At 37.5% G+C, this 18,044-nt stretch overlaps 1 protein-coding gene across 21 annotated transcripts in view; it reads left to right on the top strand.

Moving 5' to 3' along the window:
- BCAS3 (BCAS3 microtubule associated cell migration factor) overlaps nt 1-18,044 on the top strand; it is a 310,770-nt gene that overhangs the window by 102,813 nt on the left and 189,913 nt on the right. For 14 of the 21 annotated variants that reach the window (XM_071765279.1, XM_071765294.1, XM_071765286.1 and 11 more), the window contains exons 16-17: nt 6,734-6,884; nt 12,487-12,531. In XM_071765279.1, coding sequence (XP_071621380.1) covers nt 6,734-6,884; nt 12,487-12,531 — 196 coding nt within the window. The remainder of the gene's footprint in view (nt 1-6,733; nt 6,885-12,486; nt 12,532-18,044) is intronic. The other 7 variants (XM_071765297.1, XM_071765287.1, XM_071765283.1 and 4 more) reach the window with 1 other exon arrangement.

Below are 18,044 nucleotides of genomic sequence, written 5' to 3'. Positions count from 1 at the left end.
ATCAGTGGCTGAGACACTTGGACTGGCGCTCCCATGTCTCGGCAGAGGATTCTGGCTGTCACCATCACGTGCCTTGCCTGGATGCAAATAGGGAGAAAGTTTCCTAGGATAACCATGAGATTCAGTGCAGCTGTGTTTCAGAAGGTTCAATATCGAGTGGTTTTAATCATTGTGAAAGCAACTGGCTGCATTATTTCCTCACATCCATTTCAGTGGAGGCAAGCTAGTGATAGGGTTTGGACTTGCACCAGTTTAGCTGAGAGAAAAAATTCCTGTAAGTAGCTAGATCACGTGTGCATACATGTTGTAGCTAATACATAATGTTCTTCCTTTAATGGGTCTGATTGTATTTGAAATATTGAGAGGTAGGGTGTGAAATGAGGATAAATTTGGTAGGATACAATTCAAGGAAATGGCAATGCAACTGTGATTCAGAAGAGATCATTAACTAAAATAATTAGTTTCCTGACTTTTTCTAGGAAAATGTGCAGCGTTTTTTTGCAAGCAAAGATAAAGCACGTTTGAGTGAATAATAAGAATAATTAAAAATAAAACACAACATGAAAGGAAAAGCTTGTTTTGGCAGTAATTAGTGGTGGGGATTTTGAGGGTGTTTCTAGGGATGCTATTGAGTTTGCCTGTCGAGCTCTTCCAAAGGAGTTGTGTGAGCCAGCAGTGCTTCTGCAGCCTTCTCTGCTCAGGTCACAAGGCAGTGTTTCTCACCAGGGCGCTGCTGTTTCCTCTTCCGACTGTAGTAGATTACAGATCATACTGGAACATGTCTGAGAAAAGGTCAGAAACGAGGGTGAAAGTCTTGGAACTGAAGCTGGGAAGCTTTCCATTCTCATCCGGGAAACTTTTTTTTTTTTGTATTGAATAATAAGCAAAGCAAAATAAACTACCATGTCTCTGACACTTCTGTTTTTCCTGCCTTTTTCTGTCTGCTGGGTAGAAGGGATTTTATTTCCCTTGCATTATATGATTAGTGAATGTTTAGTTGAGGAATCTTTGGTGTTACACTAAACAGAAGTAATGGCCAGAATGGTTCATTGTCTTACAACTCGGCCTCCACATAATTCCATAGCCTCAAGCTATTGCGTTTTTATGTACCAAATTAAAGATGTTTATATAGAGTGTTAATGTTAGTAGATTATGTGGTATGCTTTGAAATGTAGTCTGTTAAATAATGCAAGATATAAAAGCTAATCAAGTGGATTTTGAGCTTTAATGACACTGCATTGCTAAGCTTTTGGTTTTGGAGTAATGGAAGAAAAATCTAAAAAAGCAACACAGTAATTTTATTCTGAGGCTGAGAGGTGCTCGATGCCACTTTGGTTTTTCATGTAAAGTGAATGAAGAAACTAATATCCTTGTGATTGTTACTTCCCCGTTTGTCTTGCTCACTAACAGTGGGATTTCTCTGTGCAATAGGGGATCTAAAAAATTAAAGTTTACATCCCTTAGGTGTCAGGGTGTGGTTTGGATTTTTAAGCTCAGTTATGAATTACTGAGTCCCCTTTCCATCTGACAGGCCGAGGCTGTTGCCTGCATGTGGGACTGGAATCTGTGGTAGCCAGTTTGTAGAGCCAGGTTTAAATCAGGGAAGAAGTGATTTTGTGACATTAATGTGGTGCCACGAGTGGGCTAAAGAGAAGGAGAAAGTATCAGTTGGGTGGCAACATCAACATCATTCTTTCAGGGTCCAGTAGAGTCTCTTTGCATAACCCTGGCTGCACTGTGCTGTTTTCACAGATGAGTTCCTTAGGGCTGGTGGGAATGGATCTGCTGTGCTGCATTTTGATCAACATTTATGTCATTAGTAGCTGCAAAAAATGGGATGTTTTTCTTCCTCTGTCCTCAGAGATGGTCTCTGACAGGAGTGCCCTGAAGTATTCCATTTGAATACAGACCAATTTGAAGTCTGGCCTGAATTTGTCAAGGCTCTTAATTGATCAGGAGAGGACAGGTTTACTGTATTAATTACTTTTGGTTGATTGAATGCTTTTATACAGTGTCACAAGCTTGCAAGCCTAGCCTGTGTTCCCCTAGGTGTACCTTTCCTTTTGTATCCAAAAATACACTTGGAAAACTTAGGAATGTGTGGTTTGATCACACGTTTACATCTCACATCCAGGCCTTAGGAGTATTTTATAATTTTAACAATAGTTGTGAAGAAAATAAGCATAAATAAAAGCTGTAGCAATCAATAACTTCACCTGGCAGAGGGGAAGGTTATGTGGGTTGTGGCAAGTGACTCTTCTGTAGCTCCACTCTGGGGAGGAGGGTGAAGCAAAGCTGAAGCCATGGGACACAGGCTGTACCTGGGAGCCCCTCCTGATGTCTTTTCCACAGATGTCCAGCTTTGTCAAAACCCAGTAAATCTTGTGGAGTTTATTTTCCTTGTAGCATCTGTGTTTTATAATGGTGCTTTTAATTTGTTTTTTCTTTGTCTGCTGGGATTTCTTTTGTCCGGCACTTTCAGGCTTCCCTTCTTTTGCTGGGTGGAAGTGAGTCCATTAATGATGGCTGGCTTGGGAATACACCCCAGCCAGGCCAGCATGGCAGCCTCTCCCTCTGTCTGACAACAAAGCCCATTGTTGTTTTCTTTCTTCACTTTTATCCTTGACTTAATCCATTTTTCCTTTGGGTATTTATGGAATGAAATGTCTGGAAAAGTGTGGCTCGGGTTTTGGGTGGATGACACGAGACATGATGGCAGTTTGGTTGCAGACTTTCAGCAAACAGGTACCCAGGCAGAACTAAGGGATCATGTTTTCCCTGTCTCAGCAGGCAATGTTTATCCAATATAATTCTACACTTGTAAATAAATGTTTGCTCTTAGACTACCACAGCCACAATATCCTCAGCTTCTGTCCTGGTACCTTAGTAAAACTGATTATAATTTGAGACCTAAACCACTATTTTATTTGGTTTTTCTCCAATGGAAGTCTAAAAAGCTCAGGATTAACTGTAGATTTTTGACTTGGTTTTAGCCATGGTAAGGAATTTGGGCCTTGAGTTTGTGCTATTTCAGTGATGATAATGGAAATTCTTCCTTTTACTTCTGTCCTCAGTCGTGGCCCAAGCCAGGAGGGAGTGCAGGCAAATGTATGATGTGTACAGGGAAAATTAACCTCAGCCTAAACTGATTTCAGTTTATTCCATGTACAGCTCTTGAACTGTCATCTACAAATCCTTTTTTTGGCAGGCTGTGGGAGAGACAGATATTTGACCAGAAGGACTTCCCTTGCACGGGGTCCTGAGGACTGTTAAACTCAGACTCTGGGTGATTACCAAGAGAAGGAGCCTCATCACTCAGGATGCTCTGCTGGAAATGTCCAGACTGATTCTTGAGAGGGTGTAGTTGCCATGAAATTGTGATGATGATGATTAATTTTCCTCTAAATTAATTGCAATAGGAAGTGATAGACAGTAAGATATGTTGCTGTCAGTATGCTAGTATTTAAAGTTAAATTGTCAGTGCCAAGTGATACTACTGTGTTTGAAGCTATTTGAGGGTTTTATTCTTTATTAATTATGTATTTTCCTACCAGAATTAATATATATTATCCATATGTAGCAAGATAATTTGAGTACAGGACTCTGCTGCATGAAGAATGTTTGATATTTCTAGCGGACTTAAACTTTGGCTTATTTATTGCTTGTCCTTTGCCAGTGAATCAACAACTGCTCGAGCTGTAGAAATAATGTTGATGCTTGACTGCATTCTTTGTGCTCTTTTGGCCTGATACAGCAGTCCTGTGCACACAAAACTCATATTTACTGCAACAAGAGTTTCCTCCTTCCGAGGGCTGGGGAATGGAGAGTGACTTTATCCGATGGGTACAGCAGCACACCCTAAAACCATGGGGTTTTAAAATGGTTTATTAAACATAATGTGTGACACTGTTTTGTTCCAATGAAATTCAGAATGCACAATACAGCTTTTACTGAGAGCTTAGGGAAGGAACAGCCCTGGACATGGAGTGCATTTACTGGATCCCCAAGGCTATGCAGTTTAGACAGCAAGGCTGTACCTCTCTGATAGGACTGAGGCAATGCACTATGAAGGTATAACAGCATAGACCATTTCCATCAAAAAACAGCTAAAAATAATTCAGTGAAAGTAAAAGCAGATATTCTTACTTTTTCTGCTAAGCACAATTTTCTTGATCTTTTAATATTATTATGATCAAATTTGAAATAAAATCTTTAATTCCAGAAATAGTTTTTCTCTCTTTGGTAGCATTCTAACTTAATTTTTGGCTTGTGTCACTTTTAATAAATTTATTTGCAGTTAAGCAGCTGAATATTACTGCAGAAAATATAGATTGGCAGGCAGTAGTTATTGGGATATACATCAGATATTTTGCAGCTTTTCCATTTGTGATAGCTGGATTTTTTTATCATGTTTGTGTTGTGCTGTGCATTGTGAGCTCTGGTTTAGTTAATTTTTTATCAACCTTTGTGTACATGAGGTACATTTAAAAATTAAATGCTTGATCTCTGAATGTTTTATCAAAAAAATTATCTTTTCATCCCAATTAATGTCTCTTATGCACGTTTTCAGTTCTCTCTATAGTTGAGTAATTTTTTTCTCCTTTGTGTTTTCTTATGTGTGAGCATAAAAATCTGTAGGATATTGTTGCTACAATTAATAAAAACAACCAAAGTGATGATTTAATCCTGCAGTGCTCTGAGGATCCTTAACTGCCTTGGAATTCCTCAGCTTGGATGGAAATAAAGCAGCTCATCCTTGTGTAGGAAGGAGAGCTGTAAATTCCTCATTTTTATGTATGCAAATATTCCATTGAATCAATAGAAAAATAGGTTTTGCATATGGACACGATGTTGGGAGCGGAGGGCACTGAGTAATTAAATGTGTCTTGAGAGAGAGAGAGAGGGGACTGTTGCAACACACTCATTTGGTTCAGTAGTTCATGGTTAATCACTATATTCCTAACAAGTAAAAGAAAACAAATTAGAGGCATTTGGAGCCCCCTCTGCGGACACTGTCACTGCTTGCTGGTAGCTCCCTGTAAATCTAGGAGAGTGAAACTCTTTCAGAGAGGGCTTGATTACATGCAACAGTAACTAATTAGACAATAATGCAGAAAACTATTCATACTCCTTTCTACAAGAACCAAGAATGCATTATGAAACTAATCTTAAAAAAATTAATTGTATCTCAGCCTTACTTTAAAACTGAGCTGTTGGAGGTTTTTTTTTTTTCCCCTCCTTTCTTGTTTCCTTTCATTCCAAGTTGGTGCAGGAAAATTGCTATTAATGAAATCTGCTCTCTGAGACTTCAAGAGGCTTGTTATTCATTAAAGCCTTGCTATTTCTCTTAAAACGTATTGACCAATGTTCAGGCCAGATACTTAACACAAAATACACTTTGTAATTTCATCACTTTTGTTATTGTGCTTTTTTCTAAAATGCAGAGGTCTCTGGACTTTGTCGAAAAAACAAATAAAACCCCTAAGCTTACAGTTACATAGTATTAAAAGAAGGGTAAAGGAAGCATTGAGTGTCTTTAGGATGATGAGACATTCATTAAGATTTTTCCTCCTTCCTTTTCCTATTTTCAATCCGTCTGAAGTACCATTAAAGCTTTTCAGGCAGCTTCCTGTGAGAAACCCTTTTCTGTGCTGTTTTTCTTCCTTGAAAAAAGGTGGCTGCTCTTCAGTCAGATTGTGTGGATTTGGCCTGGGATTTGGATAATATCTCTGTAGAATGCATGGGTTGTTTAGGAACCTAATTCCCAATATGGCTCCCTTTTGATTAAGAACAAAGCCAGCGTTTCACAGCATTATAGGGACACAGAAAAACAAGTTAATGATCTAAACCTTTTAATTCATGGTTGCTTGTCTATTTGAAGTACTTCTGATTCTGTTATAAACAGACTGGCCCCTTTTTTTGTTTAACTTCTTTCTTTGGTTTCTTCACATTTCTTTCTTTACTGCCCATGAAATTTGTAGCTAGTTTCCTTTTCTAACCGAAGAATGAAAGGTTGTGACTACAGAATGATGCAGAAAGTAAGAAAGCGTATCTAAACTGGGCATATATCCAGCACAGACCTCTTTGAAACCAGCAGAATTTAGGGTTTGGGGAGATTTTTTGGTATGTTTTCCTTTTTTGAGTACCTGTGAGGTTTTTTTCTCTTCTTTTTTTTTAAATGAATATAAAGTTTGCTACTTTTCAGATGGTTTCTTGATTTTTGCATGTAGTTAGCATGCCTTTATTTCATATAGTTACTTGTTATTTTCTTCTGGGCTTAGTTCAGCAGATTACTATGTGTGCCTTTAGCCATAGAGACAACAAAAGCCATCTTTTCAGGTCTTTCAATTGCCAACACTGTACGTGGTACTTTGGGAAAATAATTCCCTTCCAGATATTCTTTCTCTTCTTTTTTCTTTTTTTTTTTCCCCCTAACTAATTGAATTGGAATCCAGAGCTTTTTCTTCACATCAAACCTGAAATAGTTTTGTTGAACAAAACCTTCAAGCAAGCAGGAACAGCAGCACAAATAATTTCCCTTCCATAGATGGGGACTTACAGCCATTTTAAAAACTAAGTATTTGCTGCTTCCATTATAATTTATTTTTTACCTGAAATGAGCCTTTTTTGTTTTTCTTTATTTGGCAGTGGCTTTTTTTTGGGCACTTATTAGAAATGAAAAGCAGGAAAAACCCTCCAATAATGTGTTTTCTTACCTCTCTATCCTATCAAGGTAAACTGAACAGCCAAGACACTTACAATAACTTCACAAACAATAATCCTGGGAACCCTCGACTCCTTCCTCTTCCCAGTTTGACTGTGGTGTTGCCTCTTGCTCAAATCAAACAGCCAATGACATTAGGGACCATCACCAAACGCACAGGGTAAGTGTATCTGCAGCTTTCTTAACATTGTTATTTAGAATTAAAATGGAAATAATTTGTGTTTCTAGTGGCACTTAATTTTATTCCTTATTTTGTTTTCGGTGTATGTAATTTAATGGCAGCAGGAGGGGGGTGGGAGGGAAAGAAGTCAAGAAAAGGAAACCAGCATCATATAAGTGAGCAAAACTTGAACACAAATCTCTAAAAATTCAGGAGTATTCATTAGGGTGGGTCATTTTCTTGCAGTTTACTCTGTGAGAAATACTGTACATGGATATCAGGGAAGTTTCACACCAGGAATTGGTATGAAACATTAAGCAGAGGTGTGTTCAATCAGAATAAGCTGTGGTTTTACTTTTTTGTTGTTGTTTTTTTTTTAAAAAAAGAAGCTTATTTATATTTCTAACCTTTAAAGAAGAAATTATTTTTTAACTATCAGAAATGGGAAGGCAGTATGCCAGGTTCAGTATAAAGACAAATCTTAGCCCTGCTGTTTTCTTGACCTGTTTTTTCCTCTGAAGTGACTGTTCTGTACTGTGAAATTCACGTGTGCACTTTCATTCTGGAGCCAGCTGCACTTTGCTACTTCTCACTGTGCCATGACAAAGCACTTCAAAATATTTGTTGTGAGAAGCTGTTACAATGACTAAGAAGATTTTTTGGATTTCATAAACTGTAACAATTTTAAGTTAATTGAAATTGTTGAACAACTGGTATTTTCCTCTTGCTAAATTTTAAATCTTCAGGTTTTCCAATTAATCCACAATGCTAATGGGTGATAAGGATATTTTTTTTTCCCCTCTGACTTTTCGGTTGTTCCAATCCCTGAGTAAGACCTAGTTAAAAATCTGATTGATCCATTAATTGACAGATGGCTTTTACATTTTTAAGAAAAATAGATTAATTATGGCATGTGATTGGACAAAAAACCTGAGTCCTACAGGTTCCTAACATTTTCCTGCTTGCTGGCAAATGCTTGCAGCCACTGCCTCGCTTGCTTCTGTGGTTTCTTGCTCAAGCCCTGAAAAGGAGGTGAATTTTCCCTTGTGTTTTGTGAACTGGGAATTATTTTTCAGGCAAGTGCCTGGGGATATTCCCCCTCTCCCTGAGTAATTCCCATATTCTGTGCTTCAGGACATTCTGTAAAATCTGTTCTTGTTTTGCTTAGTCCTCTAAGTATGCATGATGACCTTCTGAAGCCTATGTGTGTGTTCACATATATATATGTGCCTCTATATGTGTTTCCAGCTAACAAGCCAGTCCTGCTCTTGCTGTGTAAACTGAATTTCACTGGGTTTTTTGGACCAAATCCTTAACTATGAACATGCAGTTGCCCTAAGCACAGAGGCTGCCTGCAGCAAGTTCCTTAAGTTCTTGACTTAGCTGTAAATGGGACTCACAAAACAGTAAAGAAGTAGTATGAGTGTAATATTGTGCTTTGCATACATTTCAGTTGCTTGATTTTGCTGCCTTTTTTTTCCTTTGCTTATTTGGTTGGGGCTTTTTTGTTTTTTCTTACAATTTAAATGCAGGTGAATGGAAAAGATTTGTGCTAAATGAATTTTGGAAGTATTGAAAGGTGGGATTGTGGATGAGGACAGGAAGGGAGGTGGGATCAGAGAAAGGTTGAGGTGCACAGGGATAAGCAAGAGGTTACAGTTCCTCAAAGAGGGAAAATATCAGGAAGGTGACTTGACAAGTACAGGAAAAGAAGGACAGAAATGTAATTCTGTGCTTAGTTAATAGACTTCTAGAAATGGATCAGACATTTAGAACTAGGTGGGACAAGATGTAGAAAGGAAATAAAAAGCCATCTGAGGGAGAAGATAGGGTTGTTCAAATAGGAGCAATGGGGAGGAGGATGATTTTGAAAAAAAAGCACTTGATTTCCAACAGTAATTAATGCAGCAGCCTTTACAAAGTCTGTTTCCTTAATGCTGTGCTGATACCAGCAAACTTTTCTACAACTATTGCTAATGTAATAAGTCTGCATTATTTTATTTAATGTTGTACTCTTAACTACCTTAAAACATATTCAGACAGTGCTCGTATTCATACTTTTCTTCAAGCAAATTTTGCTGCTCCCAAAATGTCCCTGTGTACTTTTTAAAACTAATTACATTTAAAATACATAGTGAGGTTTATGTAGGGAGGGAAAACAACAGCCATGGGAAATACCCTGCTGTGTAAATAGAGTTTTCATGAATGAGGATCAGAATTTTCAGTGAAGCCCGTGTAGATGTGTAATGCAGAGCTTCCTTCATTTGTTCTGCATCCAGAATATTTGATGAAAGTACACAAAATTAACATGAAAAGCTGTATTTATAAAGCAGGGATTTAAGAGGAATGCCTAGGATCCAAGAAGCCTGGCATGCCTAAAATGACCAAATTGAGACAGCAGCCTTAACTTAAACCTCCAGGGGGCAAAGCGTGTGTTTAACATATTTAACATCTGCCCTCATATTTCTAGAAACACATAGCAATGTAAGTCTGTACAGTGTAATATTTAGACAGGACAGGGACCATCTGCCTCTCTCAGAGAAGTGTAGGAGGCATGTATTACTGCAAATGGCAAAAGACAGATGTATTTACACCTACATGGTCAGCACCTTTAAGCACTGCTCCAAGGAAACAAGGCTCTTCTTTGGGAGCAGCTGCTTAACCTTGTGATTGTGCAGTGATCAGAAAAGGAGATGAACTCGCTAGCAGTTGGATTTTACACTTGCTGTTCAGTGGCCCTCAAAGCAGATTCCTTGTCCTTGCTGCCTTTAAAGAATTAAAAAATGGGATCTGTTGCAGTATGTTTCTAAAAGTAAAAAGAATACCGTGTAATTAGCAGTTCTGGATTTGTCTGGTTTATTTCCTTCCTTAAAGCTGCTTTAATTCTAAACACTTAATTAAATATTGCAGCTTTTATTAACCAGAAAGCCAAAATGGGCTTTTTTTCTGCTAGTATCCAGGACAGCAAAATATTTTTCAGGTACTGAAAGGACTGATCCGTGCTCTTGAAGTCATCTGTCTGAAGCAGAGCTGCAAAGCATGTCATTTTACTTGACAAGTGGAATGGCAGTAAATTTTTTAAAAGCGTTCACTGTAGCCCTATGGGAATGAAAGAACAGAATCTGGAGTTGTGTCATTACTGCCCAGTTTATCACAGATTTTTTTTTCCTCAGGCAAACGTGGGTTTTGGAACATTTTCTGATCAGTTGTTAAACTCTCTTAGTGCTGAGAATTTAAATTGCATTCAGAAATATTTCAGAGCATCACCTTCCTCTTGCCATCTCTGCTCCTCATTCCCTGCCCTGTGTTTCTTCCCTTGTTTTTTCAAGTCTCATTGTAATTTCTGCACCTTCCTGAAGCACTTAATTCTTGTCATCCCACTGACTCTCTTTCCTGTAGCTTCTACTCTCAGCACTTTCTGAAGAGCTTAGAGGCTTTTCCAAAGCCCTTCTAACACTAACAAATAAGGAACCACCTTGTTTTAAAAACTAGGGGGATGTAAGATTTACTAAGTCTTTATATATCCATGCCTCAGTTTCCCTCTCAAAATTTTAATAATAATGCTGAATTCCTTCTGAAGTCTGGTGAATGGGTTAATTCATTGCTCGTTTACAAAGAGCTTACAGATTTAAAAGGGGAAGAACTCTATGATCCATCTCATGCTTGTCCATAAAGGGCAGTGAATCAGGATGTGTTAGAAGACAGCTTTGTGCCTCACAAAATAGCTTTATAAGTGTTCCTTGTGTTTTTGGAATGGGCTGTAGTTAGTTTCCAGTTAGTAAGAATGTGGGGACACAGATGAGCTGTAATAGGAAGGAGGGAAATAAAAGATAGAGTAATAGCCCCAAAAGAAAAACTGTTTCAAAAGTTGGCTTCTCTGACAGCAGCATTTGTTTTCACTTTCTCAAGGGATATGGTCATTATATTTGTATCATAGCTCAGTCTCAAATTCATTATAGCTTTGGTGAAACCCTGTGTTAATTGAGTCTTGTCAAAACAGAGACATCCGTGTAGGAAAATTAATAAACCATCCCCAAGCTTCAGGTAGTGTGTTTTTAAACATGAAACTCTATCTGTTCTTCATCCCATCCCTCATTCCACCCCCAATAAAAAAGGGGGGGAAAAGTAGGTGAAGTGTCTGATGCAATTTTATCATTGTAGTGTTTCTCATTGCTTGTATTATGTACATGGAACATCACTGATACCAGTTTGTTATATTTTGACTCAGAGAGTTTAATTTATCCCAGGTTCTACTACTGAAGCAATCAAAAATAAAGTCATGATGCCCTGATACAATTAAGTAGGAAAAAGTAGCTAAAAATGTAAAGAAGAAAATTAAAAGTAAAGCTGAAGAATTCAGTACAATAGGTCAGCCATCCTGTGCACTGAAGACACATATGTTTCATTCATGTTATGTGCATGTCACATGTAGTTCCCAGGATTATTCTTTATCAGGATGGTGTCCTTTTAATTGGGTAGGCATATGGCTGAGTGCTTTATACATCTTTTTATGGGAGGCCTTTTCTGTTAGCTCATTGCCTGAAAATATTTCACTTCTTTCAACTAGCCAGAACTTATTGCTGAGTAAGAGTACAAAAAGAAAAATGACACACTGGCATTTTAAAAAATCAATTATTCAGCAATTTTATGGATGATGTTACATAGCAAATGAGACTCAAAGAAGCCTTGAGCCATGTGAGGAGCTCTAAATTTACCCCTTGTTTCCTCCTTTTCAGATTTTATTTAAATGTCAGTATGGCAATGGCTTTTTCAAGGGAGATATCCATTAAAAATGCACCAAAATTAATGGGGTGTAGTAATGGGGTGCAAACACTGGAACAAAATCATGGTGTAGATAAGTTTTTAAGTGGCCAGACCCACGAAGCTGTGTCTATATCAGGTGATTTTTGATATAAATACTTCTGAAAGAAGTTAGGGTTCTCTTTCTGCATCCTGTGCAAACTTTTAGGTGGGGGAATAAGACTGCTTTGCCATAGAGGTGCTAAAGATTTTTAATTTAATGGTGTGTTTCTGTCCTAGATAAAGGGCTGAATAATTTCCTCTGAAAGCTTGTCCTTAAACCTGTCATGACTTTTACTCAGGACTTGCCTCTTTTCAGGGAACTGGTAAAACTGTCCCACTCAGACACTTCAGTGTTTCATGGAAAACACCCACATATTCGTTGCTAATTTACTTTTTCTCTTAGTTTTGACTGTAATTCTCTTTTTTAAAGCTCTTGACTGCTTTTGCCTCAAATTTTTCAGGCAGTGCCAGGCAGGAGAACCCTCCTTGTGTCTAATTTGAACTAGAAAACCTCAAAGCAACTTGAACCTGCATGAGGCTGGTGGCAGCAGCTGTGCATGGGGAGCCCCTTGTCAGCTCCTGCTCTGGGGGTGGGACTGACCCCCTCAGCAGTTGTGTTTGTGAGCATCAGCATGCTGGTTCCCTTAGAGGGTTTTATGTCTTTCAGGGCATCATGAATGGTTATTAAAAAATTATTTTGTTTACCTTCTGCATAACTCTTAATAGCATGGTGTACAGTGTACTTGTTGGTAATTGAGTTTTCATCTAATTTTTGTGCATTTTTCCCCTTTACATGAAGACCTTACCTGTTTGGAGCAGGATGTTTTTCCATAAAAGCTCCATGGTGAGTTCCCAGTTCCAACCCAGCATGCCTATAATTCATTTGCTGTCCTCCCTTAAAATAACTTTGTGCTTAAGTCTTTTTAATTTTTTTTTTTTTTAATTTGTTTACCTGCATGGCTGATCCATAGATGGAAGCATTGCATAATTTCACTTTTAAACTACATATGTGTGTTCACCATCAAGCATTGTCAAAGAAATGCATTTACTTTTTTTGTTTGTTTGCTTGGGTTGTTTACCTTTCATAGGGAATTTAGTTTTTAATTAGCAGAGAAATTGAAAAATAAGTTATTTCACATTGGGCATTTTTTTGGATATAGCTTCCTTTAGTGTTGACCTCTCTAAAATAATCCAGATTACCACTGGGTAGGCAGCAAAATAATGCAGTAAGAGAGGTCAAGCAAGCTTTTAGAGACTGTAAATAAAATATATATAAAAAAATAAATTATCACACTTGAGGAAAAAAATAAACCACAGTCCTGTTAAAATCAGGATATTTGAAATATTAAAGGTTTGTGGTTTTAATTTGTAGAATTGCAGCATATTTCAAAAATACAGACAGAAGAAATAACAAAGTTTGACCAGGTTTCCTTATGTTCAGTATTCATCCTGTGCTACTTAACAGCCTCCAGGCACCTTTTCATAATGAGATGGGGGTGAGGGGGCTGACATTTTAGACAATGAGAATGGAAGAAGTTTAAACATAACTAAGAAAATTTGGAGACTTTCAGCTAGGAGCTTTTTGGGTGTGTTTTGGTTCAGTCGGTTTTTAAGTTTAGCTGAGGATACCTTGTAGCTTCATCAGTATCTGTTAGAATATTAATACTTGCCTCTTGTTTCTACTACTAGACTTTTTTTTTCCACATATATCATCGCCCTTTGTGTCTCTGTCGAAATACTGTCTTCAGCAGAAAGATCTCAAAGATTAGGGTCCAAAATTCCTAAGAAAATGGCAGAGGGAGCTGGGAGCTGGACCAGACAGGAAAAGGAAAGGTGTTCAGTATGACAGGAGAGAAGGTGACATTGCCTTGTTCCTAGGAAACAGCTGGGTATTGAAGTAGTCTTCCTAAAAACCCTTTCTAAATGTAGTTACAGTGTATTTAAGCATTTCCTCTAAGAACTGAAAAGGCTCTGGAAGGAGAGTTTTGGGGGTGGGTTGTCTGAGCAAATGGATGTGTTGCTCACCCCCCGTGTGAAGCAGCAGAGACGCTTGTCAGCCAGAAATTATTTTAAATTGAGGCAAGATTAAAAGGCTGAAATTAAAGAGGGGACTGTATGAAACAGACTCAAAAGCAGTTGCCTGTCTTTCACAAGACTCTCTTGTGGTTTATTTAGTGCCAGTGCTAGCTTAGAAATATGGTCTTTACTAGCCTACAGAGAAATTAAGATAAAAACCATGCTTGGTGTGGGGAAAAAAATCATGTTGTTTCCATTAAGGTCCTAAGGAGGACCTAAAATTATGTAAACAAAATGAATGAAGATTTGACAATTTACTGCCTGGTAAATATAGGAGGCTACCATTTTTTTTTTCTTGCTTTTGCAAGCATTTGACAGCTGGAGACAAGTCTTCGTATTCTTCTTTTAGGCACAAGGGAACATTAATTAAAATTTATGTAAGTCATGCAGTAGTTTTCTCCTGATATTTCTGATGCTGATCATGTAGTTTAGGTAAAACTTTTACCTTCAAAAACCATGTATATTTTCATTTCCTTGGGTTTAGCTGTGGAGTTGTGGATAAGTGCTTTTATTTTTATAAATCTAATGTAGTTGAAGCCTGCTTGTTGGGAATATAAAATCAATGTGATTCTCAGTCTTTGCTGACTCTTAATATTTGATTGATAATATTTCAATTTGTAGAGTAGTTCATATCATATATATGCTATTTATTTTTTAACATCGTGTTGTTTGTTTGACTGTAAATTTAAAGACAAATCTAAAAGCCAGAAGTATTTTATTATTTGATGAGAGCTATAGCCCTGTGAGGAACACTCTATCTCTGTACTGCATAGTTGCTGGCTTTCATACTCACCTTTAGCTTTAAAAATATTTTAATAGTATTAGTTCTTATTCTTCCTTACATAAAGTAGTGAAATTAATAACAATAAAAAATGTAAACTAGTTAAAATATTGTCCTTATGATTTTTATACAGAACTAATAGATTTCAAGAGATATGTCAGTTTGTCTCATTGCAAAATCAACAGGTTGTAGTCCTGAGTTGTTTCAGTAGCTCTTAACCTTTTCTTATTGCATTGTCAGCATGAAAGACCTTGCATGCTATTGCTGAATCTCTATTTCTTTTTAAGATCTGACAAAGTGATGTCTTAATTTTCCTCTTCAGTTTGCTCCCATCCCTTTTTGTGCCAGTTCAGTGGGAAATGCTCATGTATGGTTTTTGTTGGACTTGTTTCAATCTATATCTCAGTGCTTCTGCATTAGAAATTGAAATAATCCTTCCAAATGACATTAGAGCAGTTAATTATTATTACCAGAAACACAAATTTCCCCAAATATTGTGGTATTTAGCTGGGGCTTGGGATTAACTTGATTTGTAGTAAGTGGCTTTGTCATTGACTTCAGCTGTGAAGTAGGTGACTGTCAGCTGTTGGTAACTGAAATGACAAGAACATGGACTTCAGTTGAGACCCAGCTTTTATTACATTTATAGCAGAACAACAACTATGAAACTGAAAGGTTTTTCTGTTACTATTGTAGTTCTGCAGAAGGTTTCTGCACAGATACAATTGGGATAAAAATACTGCTGAGTCTCATTGAATTCTTATTGTGGTTCCATAGGTAGGTAGACCCAAACAAGAAAATCTACACTTTCTTTTTATCCTCCTTAAGTCTTAAAGATAATGTTGGTGTTTCTTGGTGTGGAAGATTGAAATGATAATGCTGAATGTTTTGGTCCTATTAGGTTCACTTTCTTTTATTTTTTTTTTTCTGTATCACAACACCTTTCAGTTAAAACATGGTACAATCTTTTGATAGTATATTGTGAAGATTGTTTTAAATTAACTGTTTTTAAAATTGAGGCCAAACGTGCCTTAATTTCAGTTCTTGGAATAATTTATGAAGTGCTGACAGGCTAAGAGCAAGTAAAGAGCAGGAGTTCATAGCAGAACCAAGTCATTCACCACCTACCTTTAACATTATTGTTTTGCTATCATTTATATAGCTGAGAGGGTGTTTGCATCTATATAATAATGAGGATTTATTGTTTCCAAGTTGTTAAAATATCACAATGACATGAAAATATATTTTTCTAATGGCATTACTGTTACTGAAAATAACTGGGCTTTTGAGGTTTACTGACAGAAAGAAATCTGAGTTGGAATGTATTGATGAAAACTCAGGGATAAAGTAAACTGGTGGTAAAATGAAAGATTCCTTAGTTGCAGTACTTTTCAGAATACACTTGGAATCTTGGCAGTTTTTCCAGAAATATGTCTAAACCAATATAATGCACTAGTCATTTTTTTCTGTTTGTTTGTCTTTATTTTTTAGAAGAACCAAACCACATGAATAATGGTGTTCTACAAGGTCTGCTCTTTCTGTCTGCAAAACATCATTGTTGAAGGGGAAAGGTTTTGGCACTCAGACCAACACTTAAATTCATGCCTTGAAAGACATACATCTTAAAAGACATGGTGTAAATAGAACAAAGCTTAGACCATTTCCTCTAAAGTTGTTTATTTCTGTATTTGCTTGAGCATAGGTCTGTGGGACCCCAGCAAAAATGAGTTGTTAAAGTACCAGGTCCCCTTCTGCTTAAAGGCTTGAGGAAATGGTTGAAGTCAGTTATGTCTCTGTGGAAATTTACTCCAGTTTATAGTTCAGAATAGCATTTGGTCCCAATTAATTTTCCATTTTAAATTATTTTAATAACATCAGGTTGTATTGAGCAAAAATCTGGAATAGTAAGAATATTAGAGTTGTATAGAAAGTTAATATCAATTTAAATATTCTAATACAGACCATCAAGTGCCACTGCAAGAAAGGAGTATATTTATAGTCTGGAACTTGTTGGAACACAGGTTTCTGACCCAGTAATCAGCAGCTGTAGTTTTAACAATAGGATATTAAATGCTTTGTGGTGGTTCAATATCAGAGTTACTGACTATAAATCACAACTGCTCTTTTGGGATGTTGTAGCATCTTGTAGGAGAGCTCCAGGACTGATCTAAGTCCTTGAAAGTTTGTCTGAATCTTTTCATAAAGTCTGGACAGTGTGATAGAAATCCTTTTGAAAGGTTTTCTCACGATCTTTGGGTAGTTTTTATTTTTTTCTTCTCAATGAAACATGTGAGGCCATGGGTGTGATTTATGGTGCATAGCTTAGCCCCTCTGTGCTTCAGTGAGTCTGTCTGTAAAACTGGCAGAGAAATACTGCACAAGGGCTTGGGCAGCTCACTTACACTTTCTGTAAAGTCCTTTCAGGAACCTGGAAGAAAATAGAGTGTGAGTGCAAGCAATTAGTCTTTTCTCCCATTTCCATCAATGATGCAATTTTTGGTGTGCAATACAGAAAGACTTTGCTGCTTTTGGTGAGTCCAAATTGGAGGCAATGGGCAATGCTTCAGGTTGGGTGACAGCAGAGATGGAGGCTGAATGTTTTTAGCCATGTGCCATGGTTGTCACTCACTGCAGCTGGTGGTGGGAAGGAAATGAAGTGTTTGGGATCAGTGGGAGTTATGCAATTTATTTCAGTGAGATCAGGACTGAGCTGGAAGGGCCTAAACCACAGGTTTTTGATCAGGTGTAATCTCTGCAGCCAGGTGCAAGAGGATTGTAGAATAATTGTGGTCTAACTTGCTGGTCTTACCTTATTAAAAGAGTTTTGAGTTTACAAAAAGGGTCATGTTACCTATCTTCAGATTCCTGTAAGGAAGAATACTAAATGCTCTTTCAGTGACCCATAACTATAAACCTCTGGATCTGCTGCATGCACGTTGTGGGGTTTCAGAGGAGAATGTATCTTAATCTCTTTTTATGTCATCTAGTTACTGATTTTTTTTTTTTAATGCATAGCTCATGAGTGTAGGAATTGCTTCCCTTTCCTTTTACCCTCTGCATGTTGTTCCCTCTTACCCTTTTGTCCATGTCACATGTACCCTGGTGGCTTCAGTGGCATCAGGTCAGTGCTGAGCTCCAGCTGAGCAGCAGCCCACCTTAGCACTGCATTCAGTGCAAGAAAATGTCACCCACCTAGAATGACTCACCCAGAATCTCTATTTTCATTCCCAAAAGGTTTAGGATTATGAATGTTTGTGTTCACTTCAGAACTTGTTTCTGTTGAATTTAAATGTTCAATATGGGGTCTTTTCAGCAGCACAACTAATTCTGCATCATAAGCCAGTGCTGTTCTCTAAGTTAATGAGTTCAGTGATCAGGGGGAATTTGGGACGTATTATGGGGAAACACTAAGCATCTGTAAATCCTGCTCAGTCTTACAGGAACTGCAGATATTCACCACTCCTGAATTAGTATCTTAGAATTACCATTAAGCAGAGGAA

Source organism: Heliangelus exortis, chromosome 21, assembly GCF_036169615.1.
Source record: "Heliangelus exortis chromosome 21, bHelExo1.hap1, whole genome shotgun sequence".
NCBI lineage: Eukaryota > Metazoa > Chordata > Aves > Apodiformes > Trochilidae > Heliangelus > Heliangelus exortis.
The sequence above is the reverse complement of the archived record's forward strand: the minus strand, read 5'-3'. Positions and strand labels throughout refer to the sequence as shown.